Here is a 24,219-nt window from a genome sequence, read left to right as displayed (position 1 = left end):
TATATATATATATATTGAACAAAACTATATTTCTGTCATGACAACTCTTGGAAGATTTTAGCATTGGTAATGCATATGACAATGTTTATGTATTTGCGCTTGGTTAAAAATATGGGAATACAAGTATGGGAACTTGTTACTGCCAGTATATAAACTTATGGTGCTGATGGTGCAGTTAGTATGTAAGACATACTGCTGCTGCCCAAAAGCATATAAAATAATTTGTATCAGATCTGTAAAGGTGGTGCTGGGGAAGATGGAGCGTTTTAAAGGAACTCTGAAAGTGCATTGTGAAATGTTGTAGTGAATGATAACCAGTCATTTAAATGTAGAACAGCAAGCTCATTGGTTGTGCATGCGACCATGAATCAGCTTGTAGCAAGTAGTTTAATTCTGTTAATATCATCAGTTTGCTTTTGGAACCATCAGCCTGCACCATAGGCTTTCATGACAGAACTTGGTATATACACTGATTTTCCTGAAAAAAATAAAATAAAAAAATAATAATAATAATAATATACTACTTTTGACCAAAAGTAACCGAGTGTGACCCACAAATGAAGAGGCCCAAAAGGTAGAGGGTTAACATCCATGGAAACTTTTTATTAGACAAAGGTTCTTTAAACTATACAAAAGTGGCATGTTCTGGATCATCGTGCTTAATCATGCTAGCCTAAAATTTGGTCAAAATAGATTTGCAGTGGTCGCATTATAAGAGGAGAACAGTCTAAAACCTGCAGTGTACTGTATGAGTCAGGAAGGTCTTATTCTTCTAATGCAGTAAAGCACATATTTGAGATGTGAACAGTGAAGATAGGCTGCTTGCCATTCAGCAAACAAAAGCACTTTTAATTATTGTCACGAAAAACAAGAAAAATAGCAGAATGACTTCTCTCAAATGTCTAGTTGGTTTAGCAGTATGGATGAACGCCTCCTTTGAGAAACTCCGCTTTAAGGAGACACACTTATCTGAGTAAATCTCAAAATAATCAAATAAGCTCTCAAATTATTATTGCTATTATTACTATTATTATTATTATTAGTTATTTTTTTTTTTAGATAAACAAACTTTTTTATGCATAAGTATTCATAAATTCAAACTTATCCTGCTTCTGTAAGCACAAAGTCTTCTTCTTGTTGTTCTCATACAGTGTAGATGCATCACTAAAGAAATAACTGGATTGAAATAAGACAGGTAGGTATATCATATTCACCAACAGGAAATCTAATCACTATAATGGTGTCTTTATGTGTAAGATAATACATTATTTAAAGTAAGCCGAAGTAGTGTTTTGTTTGCAGTGCAGGTTAATGCATAATACAACAGCTAATCCAAGCGATTTCTTTACACTAACATAAAAGGCAAATAACTCTTCTCTCTATTCCTGTTTTTGTAAAGAAAAAAAGAAAAGAAATGTTCAATATTTATTTAGTTTTTATTTCTAATTATTTATTCTTAGGGACCTTTCCTATGTCATATTTGGCATTCTGCTCTCTCATTAAGACTTTCTCTGTAAAGCTGCTTTGGGATCATTTGTATTGTGAAAGGTGCTATGCAAATAAACATGAACTGACTGTCGTTCTTCCTTGAATAAATCAGTGATCCCGGAGAGACTATGATGATTATTTAGGATTGATTATTATACTCAGGGGGAGGTTTAGGATCAGTAAATTGGTAAATTATACACCACTAGTGTTGATTGTTCTGGCAATAATAATTTTCGCTTGGCATTACAATGACTTTGATTCATTAGCAAACCTCAGGCACATGATGAATCAAAAACACCTCAGCTATACACTTACACAGACATGAAGATGGCTTTCCATGAAACAAACATCACACAGTAGACAGGGAGTCATTTATTTCTTGTTGTTAAGTGGCTGCATGAAGTTATCTACTTCTGGTGATGCTGTGCTTTGGATCCAGTTTGAGCCTCTTGAAATACTGTGAAATATATCTTGAAACTATTTGATCACATGCGATTTATTCTAATCAAAATATCAGGATTTTTATTTTTAGCCTTATTCTAAAAAGCAGCTGGTTTTGTAGAATCCAGTTTATTGTTGTTAATGAAGTCCGAACAAAATGCAATACTTACATAAATTATTTTAGCCTTGTGCAACACATAATACATCCCCCGTCCACAGTCATTGCTGAAAATGCAACCCATAATACATTCCTCAACCACAGTCATTAATGGAAATGCATTCTATTGGTAGCTAATCTTAGTAAATACACTGAACTGTTTTGGTGTAGGACTTATTTTGAACAATGTGCTAGCAAATTTCACACATAATAATAATAATAAAAAAAAGAAACCGCAAGTAACAGTGAATTAAACATGCAATTTTGAAGTAGAAAGACAATAATAAAAATGTATTTGCAAAACATAATCCAATAGTCTTTGTATTCAGTAAATGTAATGTACTTTGAAACAATTTTCAATTTTCAGACATCTCTTGTAAATTTCACAAATAATTACAAAGAAATGACAAGTAACACATTGAATTAAACATGGCATTTTAAAGTAGAAAGACTAAAATTGTGTTTTGTTTTTTTTGTTTGTTTTTTTGTTGTTGTTTTTTTTGTAAAATTTGCAATAATCTTTAGATCTTTAATATTTTTTACAGTGTTGGATTTTGTTTGAAAAAAAAAAAAAATCATAAATAATATAAATAATTGAAACTGCAATTGGTGCATTGAATTTATGCAACATTTTTAAGTAGAAAGACTAAAAAAAAGTGTTTTTGTATGTTGTAAATGTTGTTAATGTTGTTAAACTTTTTATTATTATTTATTAATTTGACATTATCGAGGGTAAATGCTGGTGATGTCATGTTTGTTATGCAAACAGACACAATTGAGTTTAAGGCTTATTTCAATTGACACTCCAGATGCTAAAGACTTTTCTTAGATCATTTTTATTATTTTTAATTTTATTTATTTTGTGTCTTTTTAAACTTTTTCAACTCGCCATAGCTTTACAGCATGTGGGAAGACATTTACTCATGTAAGGTCTGGGTAGGTGAATCTCTAGCCGGATGTATGTGACCCTCGACTCCTCAGCCTCCCACCTTTCAGGAAGGGGCTTCAGCTTTGGCTGCCGGCATCCATCAATAATTCAGACTTCACATTAATTACAAAACGGCTCTGCAGAGCTCCACTCTCTGCTTGTGGTACAGGCTTACAGTCATCCATCACCCCTTTCAACCCACTCACACAAAGCTCACATTTCTCCTGAGGTCCAGACGACTGGAAAAAGCAATTCTTTCATTTCTGCTGGTCTCTTGGCAGGTGTTTGTTTTAGCTTGTGTGCATTAGAATGCAGTCTGAATTGTTGCGATGTTGCCACTCACAAGCTGTCAGAGACGAATTCAATTAAGACATCACAGGAAAGGGGTGGGTGAGAATGATTAAAACTGTCAATAGCGGGCACAGTTATGAAATGCCACAGCAATATCATCCTCCAATGCATCACAAGACAAATGGCTTTCATCTAGTGCCACTGCGGCCTCTGATTGAATCAGCAAAATTTTAAAGGAATTATACAGATAATAATATTTTACCGGTTTCATATCCACTGAGGCGGCAATGCAAAAAATGGTTCATTGACAATATATATAAAAACTGAAATAAAATATAAAAACAAGCTAGTTTACAAAGCAGCATTTATCATAACATTCATGTCCTAAAATTTACTAAACTGAAATAAAAATGCATAAAACTATTCAGATATTTAAAAACATTAAAAACTAACGAAGTGACAAAAACACACTACAAAAAAAAAAAAAAGACTTCAACTGTAACAGTATCTCAATGATACTAAAATAACATTGTGCTTAGTTGTATAACTTAATGTAAAATATTTACACTGATTATTTTCTATAATTAAAGTCATTAAAACTATATATAAACACACACACACACACACACACACACACACATAATAAACTGTAATAAGAAAAGAGTACCTAAATTTACATTTTTGCCTACTTTTATTTTTTACTTTTTTATTTTGTGAGAGTAAGCCTTGTAATCGGTTCGTTTGAAATGATGTAGTGATTAGCAATAATGCATTATACAGTCATTATTTCATTCATGGACCGGTTTTATTATTGAATGAGCTGTAATTGCTTATATGTTAATGCTGGTGTCATTCGCAGCTGCAGCTGTAATGCTGCTGTGTGTTTGTCTGCAGAGCTTGTTAGGCTGACATGTAATGGGAGCAGGCAGGCTGTGGGCAATGCCAGTGCTCTTGCCATGGGAAATCATGTTCCATCTTGTTAGAGGAAGTTTGGATGCTTTGGCCAGTGAGGACCGCTAATAATCACCCCAGTGATTGTCACAGCTGCAGACGTCCACCTGCTCCACACAGCCGGCCAGGAACGCACTTATGTACTGTACGAACATGGCACTGTGGCCAGCTGAAGACACACCTGAACACATACAAGCACCTAACATCATTTGTCAATGAACCTCATGAAAACAGATCACAAGATCACATTGATTTCATCAACAGAAAACACACACACACACACTACTTTCATGACAAGAGCACATTTTTTTCCTCCAATTTGTCATATTGTACACATTCAGATATTGTCATACTGTGTCTTTAAATGCTCAGAGAAAAGGGGTACAAAGCTGCCAAAGGGGCAGGTAGCCTACATAGCTAAAATCCCTAAATGGCAAATATCAGTTTACCTAAAATGTAGTATGTTAGTACCTTTTTTGAGAGTATAGCCTACATGTAACTAATGAGTCCACTGAAGGTGAGCATTACAACATCAAACACGACAAAGAACAATGGGAACATGAGGGCTATTTGTACCAAACAAGAAGGGTCACATGACAAAAAACAACCAATGGACAAACAGAACTTAGAACCATATGACAAGACCATAAACCAATAAGCACAAGACACATTGACTAAAACAGCCAATCATAACATGACACATGAACCAAAGAACCAATCAGACCGCCATAAAACACTAGTAGAAGAAGAAGAACCAATCAGAACATGACGCACAGACAAGGGAATCACGTGACAGAACATGACTGAGGCCTAACTACAAAATAAAAGACATCAAATAAAAAAAAATAAGGGAAAATGATGAAGATGAAGAAAAAAAAAATATAATAATGTTAATTTTAACTATTAACTAAGACTTTTGCCTAAATAAACTTCTAATTTTATGTGTATTAATAGTATGTATTTGTTAAGTTAAGATTTGGGGTAACATTAGAGGGATCTAAAAAAAAAAAAATCAGAATAATGCATTAATATGTGCTTTGCCAATATGTTAATAATAGGCATGCTAATAAACAAGTAGTTAATAGTAATAATATTTTCATAATTAATGGTACATGTTTTCATGTTAATAGTACGTTTTCACCTTTTGTAGTTAGACATGAGCCCATCAAGTGTGAAAATACAGGTCTCAAAATCATAGAGTCAATGTTGGAAAGGGTTCAAATTTGCATATGATGGAAAACCAAAGAATGTGCAGGAGCTGGAGGATTTTTCTCAAAAACAGCAGACAATTGAACTGCTCAGGAAAAACTGTTTGTTCTGAAAGTTCAATATCTTTTATTATTATTATTATTATTATTTTAATTTTTTTAATTTTTTTTTTTTTTTTTTCAAAATATTACAATAGATCACCACAGATGTTTGCCTGGCGTCATGGCAACAGCAAAGCACACGATATTTATGTGACCTTGTGCTTTCAGCTCCATCCTCGCTGGAAAAATAATGATGGATAGTGACAAATTTTATGTTTGTCTCTGCCACAAAACAGACACCTGTTTCAATTATGTCCTGCTCTCAGAGTAAATGTTGTTGTGCAGAGGACAGAGAAGGACATTATGGGTGTCAGCTGAAGGTGCTGCTCATTTTGTCATCATGCGGAAGTCATTATTTTTGAACGGCATGTTCTACATGATCTAATTAGTATGTATAGGTAAACTGCAAATGTATACATCCTACTTTTTCAATGTCTGAAAACACATTCATATATCAATTAATGTGTCACAGTAACTGATATATATATAAAATATTGTAATTCAGCATGCCAAGCTGCTTTGAAAAGATGTGAAAAGCGCTTTACAAATAACCTTGATTCATATGTGCAATATTAATATATGGACAGTTTCTGCAATGGAAATACGTTTACATCTGTACACTGCCCACATTCCCAAAAGTATTTCTTGAGCAGCAAAATAAGCATATTAAAATTATTTTTGAATGATCATGTGACACTGAAGATTGGCGTAATCATGCATAAAAAATATATTCAAATAGAAAACAGCTGTTTTAATTTGTAATAATATTTCACTTTTATTTTGATCAAACAAATGCAGCCTTGGTAAGCAGAAGACAGTTTTCAATAGGGGCCGTTTCATCATTAGGGCAATAGGGCAATGCAACACCCAAGTGTGAAAGGGAGAGATTTAGTTTTTCACATTCAACTTCAACTGTGACCATTTCTAGACTGTTTGTTCTGCCTCTGGATATTGGTTCCTTGGAGTACCACCCCTTTTTGGGCAATTTCACTTTGGCTTAGCATTGCCCAGACTGTTCTCATAGACTTCGATACAAACATTTATTTATTTTCTTTTTTTTTTTTTTTTTTTATGTAGGCGCTGCAATGCAATCTCTATGAGTTCCAGGAGGGATATCACTAATATGCTTTTGTAATCATCTGTTTTGTTTAGTAATTCTGAAAGGATCTGTTATTAAGGTGGTATAGTGGCATTTCCGTGGAGTCCTGTTTGGTACAGTATGGCATCTTGACTGGTCATTTATATATTTATAGGAAAACAAATGTCAGATGTATTTATTTATATTTCTTCTCACAGTTTTTTATGTTGCACTGAAAAAAAAACAAAAAAAAAACATTTATTTTGAAAAAAGCTTGAAGAAATTATTTTGTGGGAATCCTCTTCAATCCTTGGTAAAACAACAACAACAAAAATGATTTGTTTAAAATGATTCCATTGTTAATACTTTTCCTTTTGTTATACTGTGATAAATTATACCAGGATGTATGCTAAACGTGTTGGATGTGGCACCTTACCAAGAAAATTGTCCACCAGCTGCCACTGCTTTTCAAAGGCATTAAAAAAAAACGTAATATCAAACGTTTTTGAACATTACCTATTTTGTTTGGTAATGATATTTAATTGTATTTCTCTCCTGTGTTTTTCTTTTAGGGAAGAGGCCATCATGTCCACATATTTTGAGACAGTAGACGATCTGCTCGCATCATTTGGTCCAGTGAGGGATTGCTCTAAAGACAACGGCGGGTGCCGGAAAAACTTTAAGTGTGTTTCAGACAGAAGGATGGACTCGACTGGCTGCATGGTGAGTAGCCATGATCACATGTCATCTTAGGCCCTGTCCACACAGAGATGTGTTTCACTGTATATGCATACAATTTGTATCATATAAGCATTTTGTCCACATGGATCCAGTGTTTTTGGTTCCAGAGTAGATCAATCTGAAAATGTTGCCTTTGCATTTTCAAGTCCAAGGGCACTATTTTAATGATCTGAAATGCAAGTGTCAAAGCGCGAAGCGCAAGTAACTTTGTGGGCGGGTCTCGGCACTGTTGCTATTTTCCCGGCGGGATAAATGGCTCTTGCGCCCGGCGCAAATCTAAAATGGGTTGGTCTGAAGTAGCTTCATTATTCATAGGTGTGGTTTGGGCGTAACGTGAAATAAACCAATCAGAGCATCATCCAACATTCCCTTTAAAAGCAGGTGCGCAAGTTCCATTATGAATTGCTATTATTATGGCGTATTTACCAGGCGCACGCCAGGAGCGGTTCACAGCCGAGGAGACTGATGTTCTTGTAAGAGCAGTGAAAGACAGAGAAGTTGTGTTGTATGGGGATGGGAGAAACCCACCCAAAATACACCACAATGATTTCCGTCATCTCATGTGTTAATATTTTTTTTTAGTGTAACAATTTATGATTTGCAAAAATAACTGTTGCATCTGTGTAGATTACATGAGCAAAGTGTATGCGCGTTGTGCACGCTATACATTATGGTCAAGCATGCGCCCTTAAAATAGCATAATGAACAACGCGTAACGCACCACTGACTTTAGACTAGGTTTTTTCTGGGCAGTGGCGCAATTGTTTAATGGAACAGCAAAATAGCACCAGGGATTGTTTGCGCCGGAACACGCCTCCTTTTTTGCGCTGAACCGCCCAGGGAGCGCAAGTTCATTCACTAGTTTAGCGACGTGCTTCTGTGGAGGGAAAAGCGCGCTTTGCGCGGGTGCAAAATAGGAATGACACATGCGTCGGTGTACAAAGTCAATTGCGCTGGGTGCAAGATAGGGCCCCAAGTCTTCTTCTCCACTTTTAGTTTATCCCTGTGGCAGAATTACAGCACCATGAACTGGTCTGGCATGCATACTACATTGTTTTGATGTTTTGTGTAGACGCAGATCTAAAAAGATTGGATAGGGAAAGCTCTGGCTTCATGTGACGTAGCCTAAAATTGGTCTGTTTGAAGGCTTACTGAGCTCAAACTATCTGAAACATGGCACAAGTGATCACTGTTGAGTCATATTGGCATCCTGCACTGAGACTATCAAGCTTCTATTCCAGGAGAACAACATTCTGGCAAACACATCTCATTACAGGCAGATAAGTTTGCCCGTGTTACATGTGCAGATTAAAAGGAAGGGAATGAAAGCAAGGAAATATGGTTAATGGCTTTTTTTTGGGATGAGATGTGTTCATAAAGCAAGGAAATTGATGAGCTCACAGCACTCTGAGCTGATGGATTAATCAATCATACACAGCACGATGGGCCTTGATCACTCACACATTTATTAGGAATAAAAGTCTGACACTGATCATGCATTCTGATCAGCTGCAGTGCTTGAAAAGAATGGTTCACCCCAAAATGAAAACGCTCTTATCTTTCATTAACGCTCCAGTCGTTACAAAGTCATTTCTTCTGGGGAACATAAAAGGTCAAATTTTGAAGAATGTCCTCTTTTCTTTTGTAATGAAATATAAGGCTGTCAAGTGTCAGATTTGGCATTAAAATGATTGGTTTTTATGTCATCATAGATGTCAAAATGAAGAAAAAAAGAAAAAAAAAAGAATTGTGAAAAATAAACTTGAAAGTAGTGAAAATGAAGTGTGCTAATTTTATTGAATGTACACTTGTAGTGTACTTTAAATCTCATAAGTATATACAAAAAAACAACAATTGTACTCGCAGATAGTGAAGACAGATATCATTTTTAAACGTGAAGCTACTGGTCTAATAGGATTCAATGATGTATGCTAAGCTATGCTAAAAATGCTATCGCCAGACCCGGAGATCGGCTGAATGAATTAGAAAATTGTAAAATTCAATTTATTAACTGTTTTAAAATGGCATTTTAGAATAAAAATGATGACCATTCATGCAGAAAAAAACATAGATTTGTATACGTACTGTATATTAACTATTATTTAGTTGTTGATGCATCTACGTGCTTGTAGTGGTCGCATGGGTAAACTGCATACATATCTATGGGTACAACAATAAGCATGATGTTATTGTTTACACGGTCATCAAGGATACGTAGAGCGAATGTCGGCAGCCACGCCATCGTTTTCAAAAGTCTCGGTTTTGCTCCGTTTACACTGAAATGCAACCTCTGAGCTTTCAAACTAAAGCCAGGTCTGCAGTGTTTTCAGAAGTCCTTGTTTACATGTATATGCATTCAAAAACATTCAGGTGATTCTGACAAAAATGACAGATAATCTACAATAAGATGTATCTCCATGGTTAGACAGTCGCTGAAACCGTGTGCCTCATCTCAGTTTGTCCTGACCTGAAATAACCTGACATACAGGGCTTCAGGAAGGAAGCTTTCCTGGTGACAGGAGGTCCTTGTTCATATAGACTTCCATCATGTACTGTTGGAGAGTCAGGTGAAAAGATAAAGGCAAGGATGTGACAAGTCCAAGGTGATTCGGTATGGCCTGTTTGAGCAACTCAGGGTGATGGTAGGTGACAGCTGCTGATCTTTCCAGCAGAGCAGCTCACCTGCTCTATGCTGGTCCTGGAGCAGGAGGCAGAAGGAAACTAGACTGTGATAAATGAGGCTCTCCATGATGGATCTGTAAAAGTGAAGCAGGATGATGGAACGTTTTCTGTTGCTTCAGAAAGAGCATTATCTGTCTGGCTTTCCAGATCATGGAAAGAGGTTATGATGTTCTTGGATGATTTCTTTCCAGGAGGAGGGGTAATGTTGGCTCTTCTACAGTCTATCCTCAACAAATTCTTGACAGAACACCAGCCGGTCATCTATTTTAGTGGTCCATCTATAGCATCGCCATTGGTGGTTTACAGTCATTAGTCTACAGTAGCTACCTTTACATTTGTCTGTGAATTTAACTGTCTTCTCAAGTTTTGTTTAGAATACATATGCACATGTTAAAAGTGAAATCAGATTGTATTGACAATTTATGAAATTAGTGCATGTAAACATAACTAGTGAGGTACAGAGTTAGGGACACAAAACAGTTTTGAGGGGCACCAATGTTTGTGATCTTGGTTTGCTTCTTCCTGAACAATTTGCACTATGTCCAGTAGGAAATGAAATTGGCAGATGGAAGAGAGATTCAGTTTATAATGGAGAAGGTACTTTACTGTTACAGATGTTGGAGCTGTAATTGTGTCTTCAGGACTTGGACTGAAAGAGAGTACTAGAAGTGGACTTTCTTGTTTCCAGTTGGTATTGTGTTTTTGGTGATCAGCTCAGACATGGTCAGCCGAGACACTTTGGTATGCATATTTTCTGCTTCCCGTGACCTCTTGTAATTAGATCGCATAGAGACCCCAAAAGACCCCACATCCTACTAATATTATTAATTTCAGATCATGTGTATAAATGTGCTCTTATCAAATAAACTGGAGAATAATTCCTTGAACGTTTGCCATTCTATTTCTATCATTCATTGTTGGCTTTTAGCAAACCTTTTATTATTTAAAACAAATGAATAACAAATATTACCCCCATCTTCTATCTGTGTTTCTGTAAAGTATACATAAGTAATGTAAAGGAGGGCTGTAAGCTGAGCAAATGCTGTTTTATGTTGCATTTAGTCTAAGACTAAGGGCCAAATTTATTAAACAATTAGCATCATAGTGCAATTCCATAAAAGTGAAGATGAGAGTAGAAAGTTCAGAATTTGAATGTTTCTACAGTTGTTTTGTATGGGAAAGGACGCTGCTTTTGTTTTTCTTTTTTCTTTTTTTTTACCATCATCTGTGATGGATTTTAAATTCGGGTGGCCATTATAGATTTGTGGCATGACATCATTTGTAATCTTGCCAAGAACTGAATGGGGTCTGTCTTATAAAAACACTGCATGTCTTAAAACAATCAGCGACACACTTTATAGGGCATTTGCAGCGATCGCTGCCTAATCCTTTTTAAGTGTTCACTTCACCTCTATTACTGAGAGTGTGGCGAAATGGCAGAGGAAGGAAAAGCTCTTTAAACTTCCTCATGTCACCAATGCTGAAGAGGGTGAAACACAGGGAGACTCCATCAGGAGTGGTATAGTGACCTCTGCCCAAGTCAAGTGATGCAGAAATGAATCCACTTCAGCAACCAGCTACAAGGAAATTGTACAGCTTTACCCGAGTGTCAAGCTTGAGATCGGAGTGATATACTTAAAAGACGTTAAAAAATGTGAATGCAGTTTTATTTAACAATCGCAAATCAATGTGTTTGCATCTGCATCTTTACATAAATTGCTTTAAAGTTATTTAGCATAATGTTAACATCACTACTAGCTAGATAAAGCCAATGTTTGTCTTTAAGTAATTTAACACACACATTTCCAGTGAATGTAAGTAGAACCTCATAATGACAATTCTTAAATGTGCTATATACTGTAGTAATTTGAAGAAACTAGTAGATGTATCCGAAAGGCTAAATGTTATATTCATAAAAAGGGAGCGTTATTATGGTTTATGTGCTTGCATTTTGGCCAGAAACAACCATTTTGAAGTTAAAAATGTCTTGATGGATTTGTTTCTTACAAAAACACAGCTTTCTCTTCTTTGGATGTTAATTGATGGACTTGAGGATGTGGATTACTTGTGGATTATTGTGATGTTTTTATCAGCTGTTTTTGACTCTCATTCTGACGGCACCAATTCACTGTAGAAGATGATCCATTGATGGGCAAATGATTGAATGCTACATTTCTTTACATCTGTTTCTGGGAAGAAGCAAACTCATCTGCATCTTGGATGATTGGCATCATTTACTCACCCTCACGTTGTATCTAACCCATATCAATGGTGGTTTTTAAAGTACATTATTTAGATAATTACATTGCTCAGAGACCAAATCTGAAAGACATACAAAGAACAGTGGCCTGACATTGAGCAAGTGAGCAATTGTATTTTGAACCAATAGTCGGATTGTTGTAAGAAGTTATGATGGCATGTCAAAACAAGTGTTTAAATACATCATATATTAATATAGAAATGCAGTATGCATAAAAGCTGTTGAGTTCCGTCCTCTGGAGCAAAGCGGGTGGTAAATGATGATGATTCATGCTCCTCACCTCATGTTTGATAATCCACTTCAGCATTTCTCCTGGAGTGGGCGGTCAGACACAGATGAGAGCTGACTCTATAACAACGGCTAGCATTCACAGGCAGTTTGTTTGGGGAAGCTTTATTAAACCTTCTGTGTAGCTACTGGCATATTTTTCGACATTTTTCAACAAGTGCAAACTGCTCCGACAACATAATTTGAATGGCGAAATGCATTATTTATTTTGGAAGGAAAGTTTTCAGCAAGGACCTCTCGGAATGAAATATACATGAAGAACAACTAATAAGATTGTCCGAGTTTATTCCATGCTGAGTTTTGAAGGCCGAGTTGTTGCCAGTGGGTGATCTTATTAAAATGTTCTACTAGGAAAGTGCCCACTCTCCAGTTGCCAGCATTTTTTCCCCTTCCAATTCATTTATTGTTTCTTTCTTCGTATTCCTGTGATTAAAGTTACATTTTCAGCATATTTTTAAATTATGCATTGCATTGTGTTGTGTTTTAGGGTTGAAGGAAACATTTGTAAACTTAACAGAAAAAGTAATGGTAATTATTATTTTTTTTTTTATAATTTTGTTTTGCCATTAAAAATGTTTCTACAGATTTTTTATTACAGTGTGTAGACAGGAAAATACTTGTAAATGAATGCTAAGTTTCATTCAGCCTAAGGTGAAATATGTTTGTTGTTGTTGTTGTTTGGCCCTCCGGGCTTTTTATGCCTTTTTCCATATATTAAAAGAAAATATATGTTTTTCATAAAATCCCTCTGTAAACCATTAAGACAGCACATTTATTCACACGCAGGGACCGTTTTCTTCCATATGTTGGTTGTTTAGTTTTTGAAGGCATGTATTCTTTGATCTATCTTTATCTCTACTGCAAATGAAACAGCTTGTGTGTCCATCATTTGAATATCCTCCCTGGAGTTCAAGCCAGGTGTGTCCAAACCATTATACTGTGGTGATGGCTCCCTCCTGTGCCATTAGCATAGAGAGAGAAGATGCTTCCAAACGTTTGAAGGACAAAAAAAAAAAAAAAAAAAAAAACCTGAACGCTGGAGAATGATGAGGTGACGTGATGGACGACACGGAGAGACAGCCGAATTATGAACAGAGCAGAAGGAGTGGACATGGAGGAAAGGGGAGATGAAGAGTGAAACCAGATGAAAAGCTAGAAGAAAGGATGCTGAATGAGAGCAGATAATAATGAGACGAGAAAGAGTAGCACACATGTGAAATCATTATTCTGAAGGACTTTTTTACAGGTCTGCAGGCTGTGATTTTTTTACAGAATTTTTGTAGATGTTAAAAAAAGGTTCGCTTGCCAAGTGTCAAATGAGAGTAAAAATTGCCTTTGGCAATTCATTGGAGTGGCTTGCCACTTGGCCAGAAACTTTATAAGGAAAGGCAACATAATTCATGGTTTAGGTGATGTAACTGATGCCGATCAAGATAAATCAACTATCTACAGGAGAGAAAAAAACAAAACTGTCATAGTTGGCACATCCTTTATGACGATTATTATTTTTGCATCTTGTCATGCTTGATAGCGAGTACATATAGTCTACTGCAATGCTAGCTAAAGAATGAAAAAATAAAAATGAATGAACCGTGGTGGGATCTCTCACATCAAAATCCACCCACATATTTGATTGTTTTGGAAAAATTGACCACCAATTATTTTGCTTTCAGCGCATTTAATGCCTTGGAACACAAAATAAAATGATTCATTCATCTGAGTGCTCTTAAAGTAGACTTAATCAAAGACAGACCCTTGTACTTTTCTCTTGATTGGCAGCAATCCTGCACTAGATCACAAATGTGTTCTGTTTTCCTGTTTTGGCACCATCTGATAAGGTAAAGTTGAGATCTGAATGCCTGGAACAAAGAAACTGCCATGTCAGCTGCGTATTAAACCACTGAAAGGAAGTCTAAACTCACAGCAGCGTTCACAATCGGAAGAGCTGTGCACAATATGAGATATTCCACAAAAGGCTGCCTTTTCAATTTCCGCTCCTTTAATAGTTTAATGAATGCAAGAACCACAATATTATGCACAGCAGATATCATCTCCTATCTGAGACGAGAAGCCAATGGGACAAAATAACAAAACAGCCTTTAGAGTCATTTTCCTTCCCGCAATATTTTGCTGTCTCGTTGTGAGGTTTTTCAAATTCATTTACCTTTAACGTTTTCAGAAACGTGTCAATTGAGCTTTTAGTCTTTTGATTGGCATTGAAGAGGATTCTTCTTTACTTTTATATCAAGTCACCATTTAGTAGTTTGTGAAGCTGCATTAAGGAGCAGCAGTGCATGCACTAAATTATGAAACGGACACATTTTGCATCATTTGATGTTTGTGCAACTCTTGAAAAACTCCAGCCGCCATTGACCCACAGGTCAAACATCACTCTAAAACAGCTTTATTAGGTCATGCATGTAATTCTGACGCTTAATAATGAGGGACACGCATTCATTAAGCTGAAGGCAGCTGCTTAATTGCACAGTGTCTGATTAAAAACCTGGAGGTGATTAGATTGACTAATGAGAGTAAACACAGAGGTGGCAGATTGGGCCACAGAGGTTTCTGCGCTCCCTCATTTCTCTCATCTCTGTTGTCTGTTCTGATGGAGATCACATCCACGTGTCTTTTACAGGAGACCATTGAACGTTGTATAATGCACATTAGGAATGTGCTGTTATTCTTAAAAAAAATTTTATGGGTTCTCTTAATCACTGTATTGATTGCACTCTGTGAATGACTCATCGATTAGAATAATAAAGTGTTTCCAGCAGACTCTCTGTTTTTGTTGCTCTGTGAAACCATAGGTTTCTGTGGACAAGTGAACGCACAATATAAAAAAGTCTTCATAGATTGTGTTTTTTTTACAAATTAACATTTTAATATTAAAAGTATTTTTGAGTATTATTCTTAGTGTGTTTTTAAAGCTACAAACATTGTTCAGTCAAGAGCAGTGAGTGATTCCCATATTTATTTGATTGTTGGATTAATACATAAAAAAAAAAAATGATTTACAATATAAATAATCAAAAAAGTTCTGTATGTACTTCAGAAGCACTTCAAAACTTCAAAATGTTTCACTTGATGATACATTTAGTCAGGAATTATAGTTTGGAAAAAGTCTAACTAGTAAAATGTTTACACATTATGTGAAACCTAATACAAGTGTATATATATATATATATATATATATATATATATATATATATATATATATTAGCGGTGTAACGGTTCACAAAATTCACGGTTCAGTTTGATACGATACACTGATGTCACGGTTCGGTTCGGTACGTTTTAGATACAGCAAAATGTAAAAACATCTCAACTTTTCAGAATGCCGCAAGCGCACCGCGGGTCATGTGACAAGAACTAACCAATCAGCTTCATCCTTTCCCGTAACAACGTTGAAAGCTCAGTCAAGATGAAGGAACAGCTGATCATAGTTGTATATGGATTGCAATTTTGAAATAAATTTAGTAGCAGAGCTACTGCAACTGATTTTTAGAGCGAAATTTCCGCGTCTCATGGAGAGAGCATGTCATTGTTGCTTAGCAAAGGCAGATGCCTCATGAGCGCTTCTGCCCGAGCGCTTTGGAAAGGAGGCGCGATATGTGAACGGCCCCTAAGGCGCTCACTCACTCAGTATGCGATGAAGGCTCGTTGCAAAATGTCTAATGCATTTAACAGACCAGAAATAGAAGATCCTCCAATAACCAACAGGTCTGGTATTTGAGTGCACTTTGGATTCCCTGTAAGCTATAATGGTGATGACAGAATGAATGGTAAATAGTAAGGTCTCATATCTGCGGCTATAATGTAAATGTAACGTAAATGAAGCCTACCAATCGCTGCGGTGATGTCTTTTGTCCTGTTTGAATCAGTTGGAAATGTCTGCCTAAATGCTGCAGGGATAGTTAGTTGCGTGTATGTTTCTCCTTTTTTTCGTCTTTTCCCAGATACTGACACAATAAGGTGATGTCGGCGTAAATGAGTTGACATGTTTCAAGTATTCCCGCTGGTGTTTTTTTTTTTTTTTTTTTTTTTTTGTAGGGTGTACCCTATTGTCATGTAGCAGATGCGACATACCGTTGTTTTTTTATCCACCACTCTCTTGCCATCACCATTATAGCTTAAAGGGAATCCAAAGTGCACCCAAACACCAGACCTGTTGGTTATTGGAGGATCTTCTATTTCTGGTCTGTTAAACGCATTGGCCATTTTCCAACGAGCCTTCAAGCGCGTACTGAGTGAGCGAGCGCCTGACTGAGTAGCCTAACATAAACTTATAAGTTGGTGTTTTTTTCTTCTTCGGGGGTGTCAGGGGCGTTGCCTGTTACGTCGTTTGGGTTATTGGGCTACCTTGTTGAACGCATATCATTATACTTCTCTTCTTTTTTTTCTAATATAATTAATTAGTCCAACGAACCGTTCGGTATACATAATGCGTACCGCGTACCGAACCGAAAGCCTCATACCGAACGTTTCAATACGAATACGCGTATCGTTACACCCCTAATATATATATATATATATATATATATATATATATATATATATATATATATATATAAATATATAACGTACTCATGTTTATGATCTCTGCTGAATAAAGCGCATCATTCTTTTTTCTGATGAATTCCAAATCTCAAATCCTGAGGTAATCTTTATCACATCTTCTTGGGGTGAATTATGTCTTATTCCTCTCATCACGAAGCAAACAGTAAAATAAAATAACTTGAATAACAGTCTCGCTGCTTTGTTTTCTGTCGTATTCAAGCCTCGCACTTCAGTGAAACATTAGAATCTGAATAACGCGCTCAGTGCGGGGGTGTGGTCACATTAGAAGATAATGAAGAAAGACGTGAAAGACTGGACATCGCTTTGTTTTAATATGGATTATTTTATCACAGAATGTTTGTTTTCGGTAGCATTTGTTTAGTTTGTTTAGTAGACATGTCAAGTTTTCTGTGGATATATCGCTCATGTCTCTTTGTTGAGTATTCACTGAGTTACAGTTCATTTTAATGACGCTTGTCTAAATGAAGATCAGCGCAGACAAAGGCTGCAGACAGCACACCTTGTTTGTTATCTTTATTTTCTAAGTGCACAAAGTTTTGTTGTTATTATGTCTGTATACAAAAAAGTAAACCCTTTACAGATTCGATTGATGTATTGCTCTTATCTGTATGATCAAAACTGAAAGTGTAATTTAAGTTATTTTCGGGGTTATCAGGAGAAAGTGCCTCAAAACGCGTACACGCGTGAATTGACTCCAGAGGGTTAAATTTTATCTTTTTAAATTATTTTGTGCAAAATAATGAAATGTATATTATCAATAAAATCATTATTTTCAGATTTTTTTTTTTACTATAAATGCATATTTGAATACTTTATCTCGAAAGCCTTGATATGATGTACTGTATCATTTACAGCTATAAACACAAGTTTATTTTCCTAATTGTTATGGCTATAACTACTTTGACACTTTTTATATCAAAATTAAATGATGCGACTATGGCTGGGTTTTCACAGGCGGTTTACATATAGCTGAAAGCAGTACTGTATGTACTTGTTACATTATGTTGACCATATTAATAAACCTCCGTGAAGTTGACAATGTCTTTACATTTTAGGTTTTTAAACTTTACACTTTAGGTTTTTCTTTCTCTCGTGTAGCATTTCAAGATAATACATGGTGATGGTAACACTGCCAGACTACAATTGTCATTTCAGTTGTTGATGAGATAATCTGCGTGTTTGCTGCATACATCCACATATTCATATGAAAACTGTGCAGTCATAAATGCTAAGCTCAAAGTGTCACGTCTGCATAATCTCACCATTAACAGATGGACGCCTCATATGTTATCTTTGCGCACATTCCCAGCTCCCGCGGGACAGACATGTGATACATATGTAATGAATGTGAAGCTTGTCTAATGCTGATGTTGACTGTCAACTTATTCCAGTATCTCTTTCACTGGTTATCTATCTGCATCAGCATCCTTTATCACCAAAACACTCTCTCAACGAAGATTCTTCAGCATAATAGATCAGGGAGCCCCAGAGCAAAGAGTAAACACATCAAGATTTGCATCAAACACAAACTGCTTATAAAGAAATAGAGTGTAGCCTGTGACAGCCTGTGCATCCACAAACATTCACAGTCAACTATAACTTACAGTCTTTTAAGGCCTGATTCACTTAAAGCGAAATCGAAGAACGAACTTGTGTGACGTCATTTAGAACAAAATCAGGGATAAACAAGGATTGTTTTAGAAGTTTGAAACAGCTTATCAAAGTGAAGTTACTAGAAAAAACTGCTGGTAAACTCCTTCGATCTACCATGGGTCTGTGGCAACTACATAATATTAATATGTCATATATGATGTGGAAATATTCTCACATTCATTTATTCTGTTCAGTCCTTCAGAGTCAGACACAAGTAAAAACGTGAACCCACTGAAGGGCTGCTTTACAGAAGAAATTTAATTTGGAATTCCATTTGAAAGCAACACACAATGATTTGTTTTTGTATTTAATACTCTAAAACCATTTGTTTCAGAACATTATATTATATAATGCTATATATAAATAAAAGTGACGTGACTTGACTGGAGTGTCAATGCCATTGCTCTCCCGTGTTTTGCTTTGTACACAACAAACCCAGAGAAAAATTTCTACACATGAAACGTGAATGTAATAAGCACACGTTTTTGACAGCAGACGATTTGTATGTGATATTCATGCGTTTTGGATGATTTTTATAAGAATAAAGGAGGTTTACATGAGAAATGCTAACCAGGTATAGTGAGCAGCTTAATCTAAAATGCAACAAATAATATAAATATGCTTCATTTTAGGATTGAAATCCACATTTGATCGAAATCAGAAACTATTAAAATACTCTCAGAGGTGGTTTACAGGGAGATTTTAGTAAAAGCTTAGTATTAATCTCAAGCACAAAAACATCAACATCAACAATCCCAAAGACTTGCACAGGAGAGATCTGAGCCACATCAATGGCCATGAAAACACAAATGACAATCACATTTAAATGGTAGTGAATCTTCTAAATAATCATTTTGTGTGTGGATGGAATATTCTGCCATCACACTTCTGCCTTTGATTTTTGATCAGTGTAATATTTCAGTGACCAAAACCTCATGATGTTCTGTGATGCTGACTAAACCACTGATGACAGAGCTATTGTGTTTTGTTTGTTTATTTATTTATTATTATTTTTTAATGTTCTTCAATTCACAGATCACGCTCTTGAAGGGTTGCCATGTCCACATATTATAAGCAATGTTTATCAAGCGTCTTTGGGCTTGTTGTTGGCGATTGGCTCATAAAACGATCCAGTTTATGGAGATAATAAAGTAGACAGATGCAAGTATGTGGATTATTTCCAAGATAATATGTCTGGATATGAGTTTATTATAGGCTTGTTCTTATTTACCAATGTAATAATAGACCAACCAAAGACTTGTTATGCTATTTTAACCAAACCACCATCAGCAGAACTATTGTGTTTTGTTATGTTATGTTATGTTATATTATGTTTGGAAAGAGTTCACTCTTAAAGGATTGCCTTCCTATCTGCCTATTATAAGCGCTGTTTATTATTAAGCATCTTTTGGGTTTGTCGTTTGGGCACAGCTCCTATAGTGATCCAGGTTCTGGAGTTAATAAAGTAGGCAGAATCAGGTCACAATATTTTCATTATTTAATAGTAACACATTTGGATTTGATACTGTTATGGGCATTTTTTAGGAAGATCTGGCAACACTAATGAGTGACTTCTTGTGCTGCCACTACAGAAAAGACACGACTCTGACACATGTTTAAATTTGTTGTTAACTAGTTTTTAAGTTTGGTTCTGTATACACAGAATGCAGACTTTGTAAATGCAGTTGTCACTACCTGAAATTTTCAGGATTCAGTTCGGTTGTAGAATGCGGTTGTCAATCCTGGACTGTGTGTGAACAGAATAGCATCATGCACTAAAAGGTGAACTTAAAGTTGCATTTAGCTGCAGTGTGTACATGGGCAATCAAACTTTTGACTTGGTCATGTAATTTGACAGCATATAAGACCATAGCAACCACAAGACAACACTGTGACAAAACACTTACAATGTACTACTTTTTGCACACACACACACACACACACACAAAAATAAAACATACATACATATATATATATATATATATATATATATATATATATATATATATATATATATATATATATATATATATATATATATATATATATATATATATATATTAATAATCGAGCCTGAATTTGTCTTCCAGAATATGTGATCCCAGTCAGTTTGACATGTCTGTTTAATGGGTGTCTTATTGAGGCGGTGGATCTTTTCCTGAATTCTATGGTGCTGCCTTGACAACCCTCATTAACACCATTTCCTTTCTGAGAAACAGCTTTGTTCGTCACATAATAACTTCCCAGTGAGAACACAGTACATGTGGTCTTAAAAGTTTTGATGGTTACCTGGTAACAGCAAGTCCAGACCAGCACACAGACGATGATCTTTGTGTCCATCTTTCTCATCCCAAATCATTCACAGTGTCCAGAAGGACTGAGGCCCATGAAGGACGGTTCAGGCTGCTATGATTACTCTCTGGGAACGGACTGTACAGATGGCTTCAACGGAGGCTGTGAGCAGCTGTGTCTTCAGCAGCTGGTTCCTCTTCCTGATGACCCGACATCCAGCAATGTCCTCATGTTCTGCGGGTGAGAGAAAACACACACATGCATGAATGTGAATGCAAGGACATAGGGTGTACTCAAACTAAGCACAGTTGCCTTGAACCAAGCCTGAGCACGATTATATATATATATATATATATATATATATATATATATATATATACAGTTCACAGCATAAATGAGTACACCCCCTATGATTAAATATAAAATATGTATTTTCTTAATCATCAGTAATATAATTCATGGAAAGATGGCAAAATTTAAACATATCAAACATATACTTATACATATACATATACATATACAAGACACGTGAAAATGTGTCATGAACTTGTACAGCTCTGGAGGATAAACTAAGTTCTACAATATTATACATTTTCTAAATTAAATCTGGTGTGTACTCATTTCTGCAATCCTTCATTTAAACACAATTGTCTAACTTATCTCACACAAAATATCGGCATATATATAGATTGATATTACAAAAGATTTCAATTTCTATTCTAAATTTCAAATAAAAGTTGTTATTTTTAACTTCTATTCAATAAAGAATTCTGAACTATCTATTACGGTTTCCAAAAAACTTTATTTTTCAAAAATATAAAATATTTTGGTCACACTTTATTTTAAGGTCCAATTCTCACTACTAACCAACCATTAACTATGACTTTTGCCTCAATTAACTCCATGTTTGCTGCTTATTAATGGTTTATAAGGTAGTTGTTAAGTTTAGGGTATTGGGTAGGATTATGGATGTCATGCATTATATGTCCTTTATAAGCACTAATAAACAGCCAATATGTTAATAATGTACATGCTAATAAGCAACTACTTATTAGTCTAAATTGGACCCTATACTAAAGTGTTACCAATATTTTATTTGTAAGTATGAATCAATAATTTAAATCTATTCTTAATTATCCTTAATTGTTCATTAGTATTTTTGCATAGAGTTGAGCTGTTAAAGAATTAGAATGATTTCTGAAGGATCATGTAACTGAAAATGACGCTTTGATCACTGGAATAAATGACATTTTAAAATAAATTACAATGGAAAATGCTTTTTTTTATTTATTTTTTTTATTTAAAATAAAAATAATATTTCACAGAAATATTTTTTGATCCAGTAAATTCAGCCTTGGTTAGAAAAAAAAAACTTCTTTCAAAAACATTGTTTAATCTTCTAGTGGTAAATTGGACACATGCATGATTGTGTGTGTGTGTGTGTGTGTGTGTGTGTGTGTGTGTGTGTGTGATCAGGTGTGTGCAGGAATACAAGCTAGCTGCGGACGGCCGCTCCTGTCTTCTTCTGGCTGATCACTGTCAAGGGCCAAAGTGTTCGAAACAAGACTCACGCTTCAACGGCACGCTCTTCAGCGAGATGCTCCGCGGGTACAATAACAAAACTCAACAAGTGATCCTGGGACAAGTTTTTCAGATGACCTTCAGGTGAGTTTTTGTGGAGTATGCTTTATTTGGGGGCTTTTGGGGGATTAGATTTTTAATAGATGGATGTATTTTGAGTGCAAAAGTCAGGTTCTGGAAGTTTATTTACATAAATAAGACTCTGTACACTAACATATGGTCCTTTTATTTCAAAATACAGAGAGTTTACTATTTGCTGTTACCTGTAAGTGTGTACTTGACATCAAACATGATTTCATTGATAATCTCTGTTCAAATCACATTTATTTTTGCATATGAACTGGTAGCAGCAGTTTTTTTTTTTTTTTTTTGACTATTATTATTATTCATTACCACAATCACCACCATATATTACTTACTTTGAGACAAAATTTTTACTCAAATTATTGATATAGTGATATTATTAGAGCCTAAACACAGTTTTATTGTATATTCTGACAACTGATTTGAACTCTATCAGTCACAATACAATATATATATATATATATATATATATATATATATATATATATATATATATATATATACAGTCTTGTTCAAAATAATAGCAGTACAATGTGACTAACCAGAATAATCAAGGTTTTTAGTATATTTTTTATTGCTACGTTGCAAACAAGTTACCAGTAGGTTCAGTAGATTCTCAGAAAACAAATGAGACCCAGCATTCATGATATGCACGCTCTTAAGGCTGCGCAATTGGGCAATTAGTTGAATTAGTTGAAAGGTGTGTGTTCAAAAAAATAGCAGTGTGGCATTCAATCACTGAGGTCATCAATTTTGTGAAGAAACCGGTGTGAATCAGGTGGCCCCTATTTAAGGATGAAGCCAACACTTGTTGAACATGCATTTGAAAGCTGAGGAAAATGGGTCGTTCAAGACATTGTTCAGAAGAACAGCGTACTTTGATTAAAAAGTTGATTAGAGAGGGGAAAACCTATAAAGAGGTGCAAAAAATGATAGGCTGTTCAGCTAAAATGATCTCCAATGCCTTAAAATGGAGAGCAAAACCAGAGAGACGTGGAAGAAAACGGAAGACAACCATCAAAATGGATAGAAGAATAACCAGAATGGCAAAGGCTCAGCCAATGATCACCTCCAGGATGATCAAAGACAGTCTGGAGTTACCTGTAAGTACTGTGACAGTTAGAAGACGTCTATGTGAAGCTAATCTATTTTCAAGAATCCCCCGCAAAGTCCCTCTGTTAAAAAAAAGGCATGTGCAGAAGAGGTTACAATTTGCCAAAGAACACATCAACTGGCCTAAAGAGAAATGGAGGAACATTTTGTGGACTGATGAGAGTAAAATTGTTCTTTTTGGGTCCAAGGGCCACAGGCAGTTTGTGAGACGACCCCCAAACTCTGAATTCAAGCCACAGTACACAGTGAAGCATGGAGGTGCAAGCATCATGATATGGGCATGTTTCTCCTACTATGGTG

At 35.6% G+C, this 24,219-nt stretch overlaps 1 protein-coding gene across 2 annotated transcripts in view; it reads left to right on the top strand.

Moving 5' to 3' along the window:
- The window catches only part of LOC113094240 (astrotactin-2-like), a 500,635-nt gene that overhangs the window by 355,106 nt on the left and 121,310 nt on the right, over window positions 1-24,219 (top strand). For both annotated transcript variants that reach the window (XM_026259926.1, XM_026259927.1), the window contains exons 11-13: window positions 7,217-7,367; window positions 21,215-21,381; window positions 22,618-22,806. In XM_026259926.1, the coding sequence (XP_026115711.1) occupies window positions 7,217-7,367; window positions 21,215-21,381; window positions 22,618-22,806 (507 nt within the window). The remainder of the gene's footprint in view (window positions 1-7,216; window positions 7,368-21,214; window positions 21,382-22,617; window positions 22,807-24,219) is intronic.

This window comes from Carassius auratus, unplaced genomic scaffold (assembly GCF_003368295.1).
Source record: "Carassius auratus strain Wakin unplaced genomic scaffold, ASM336829v1 scaf_tig00215316, whole genome shotgun sequence".
In the NCBI taxonomy this organism is placed as follows: Eukaryota; Metazoa; Chordata; class Actinopteri; order Cypriniformes; family Cyprinidae; genus Carassius; species Carassius auratus.
Note: the sequence above shows the minus strand (reverse complement) of the source record. Positions and strands in the feature narration are given on the sequence as shown.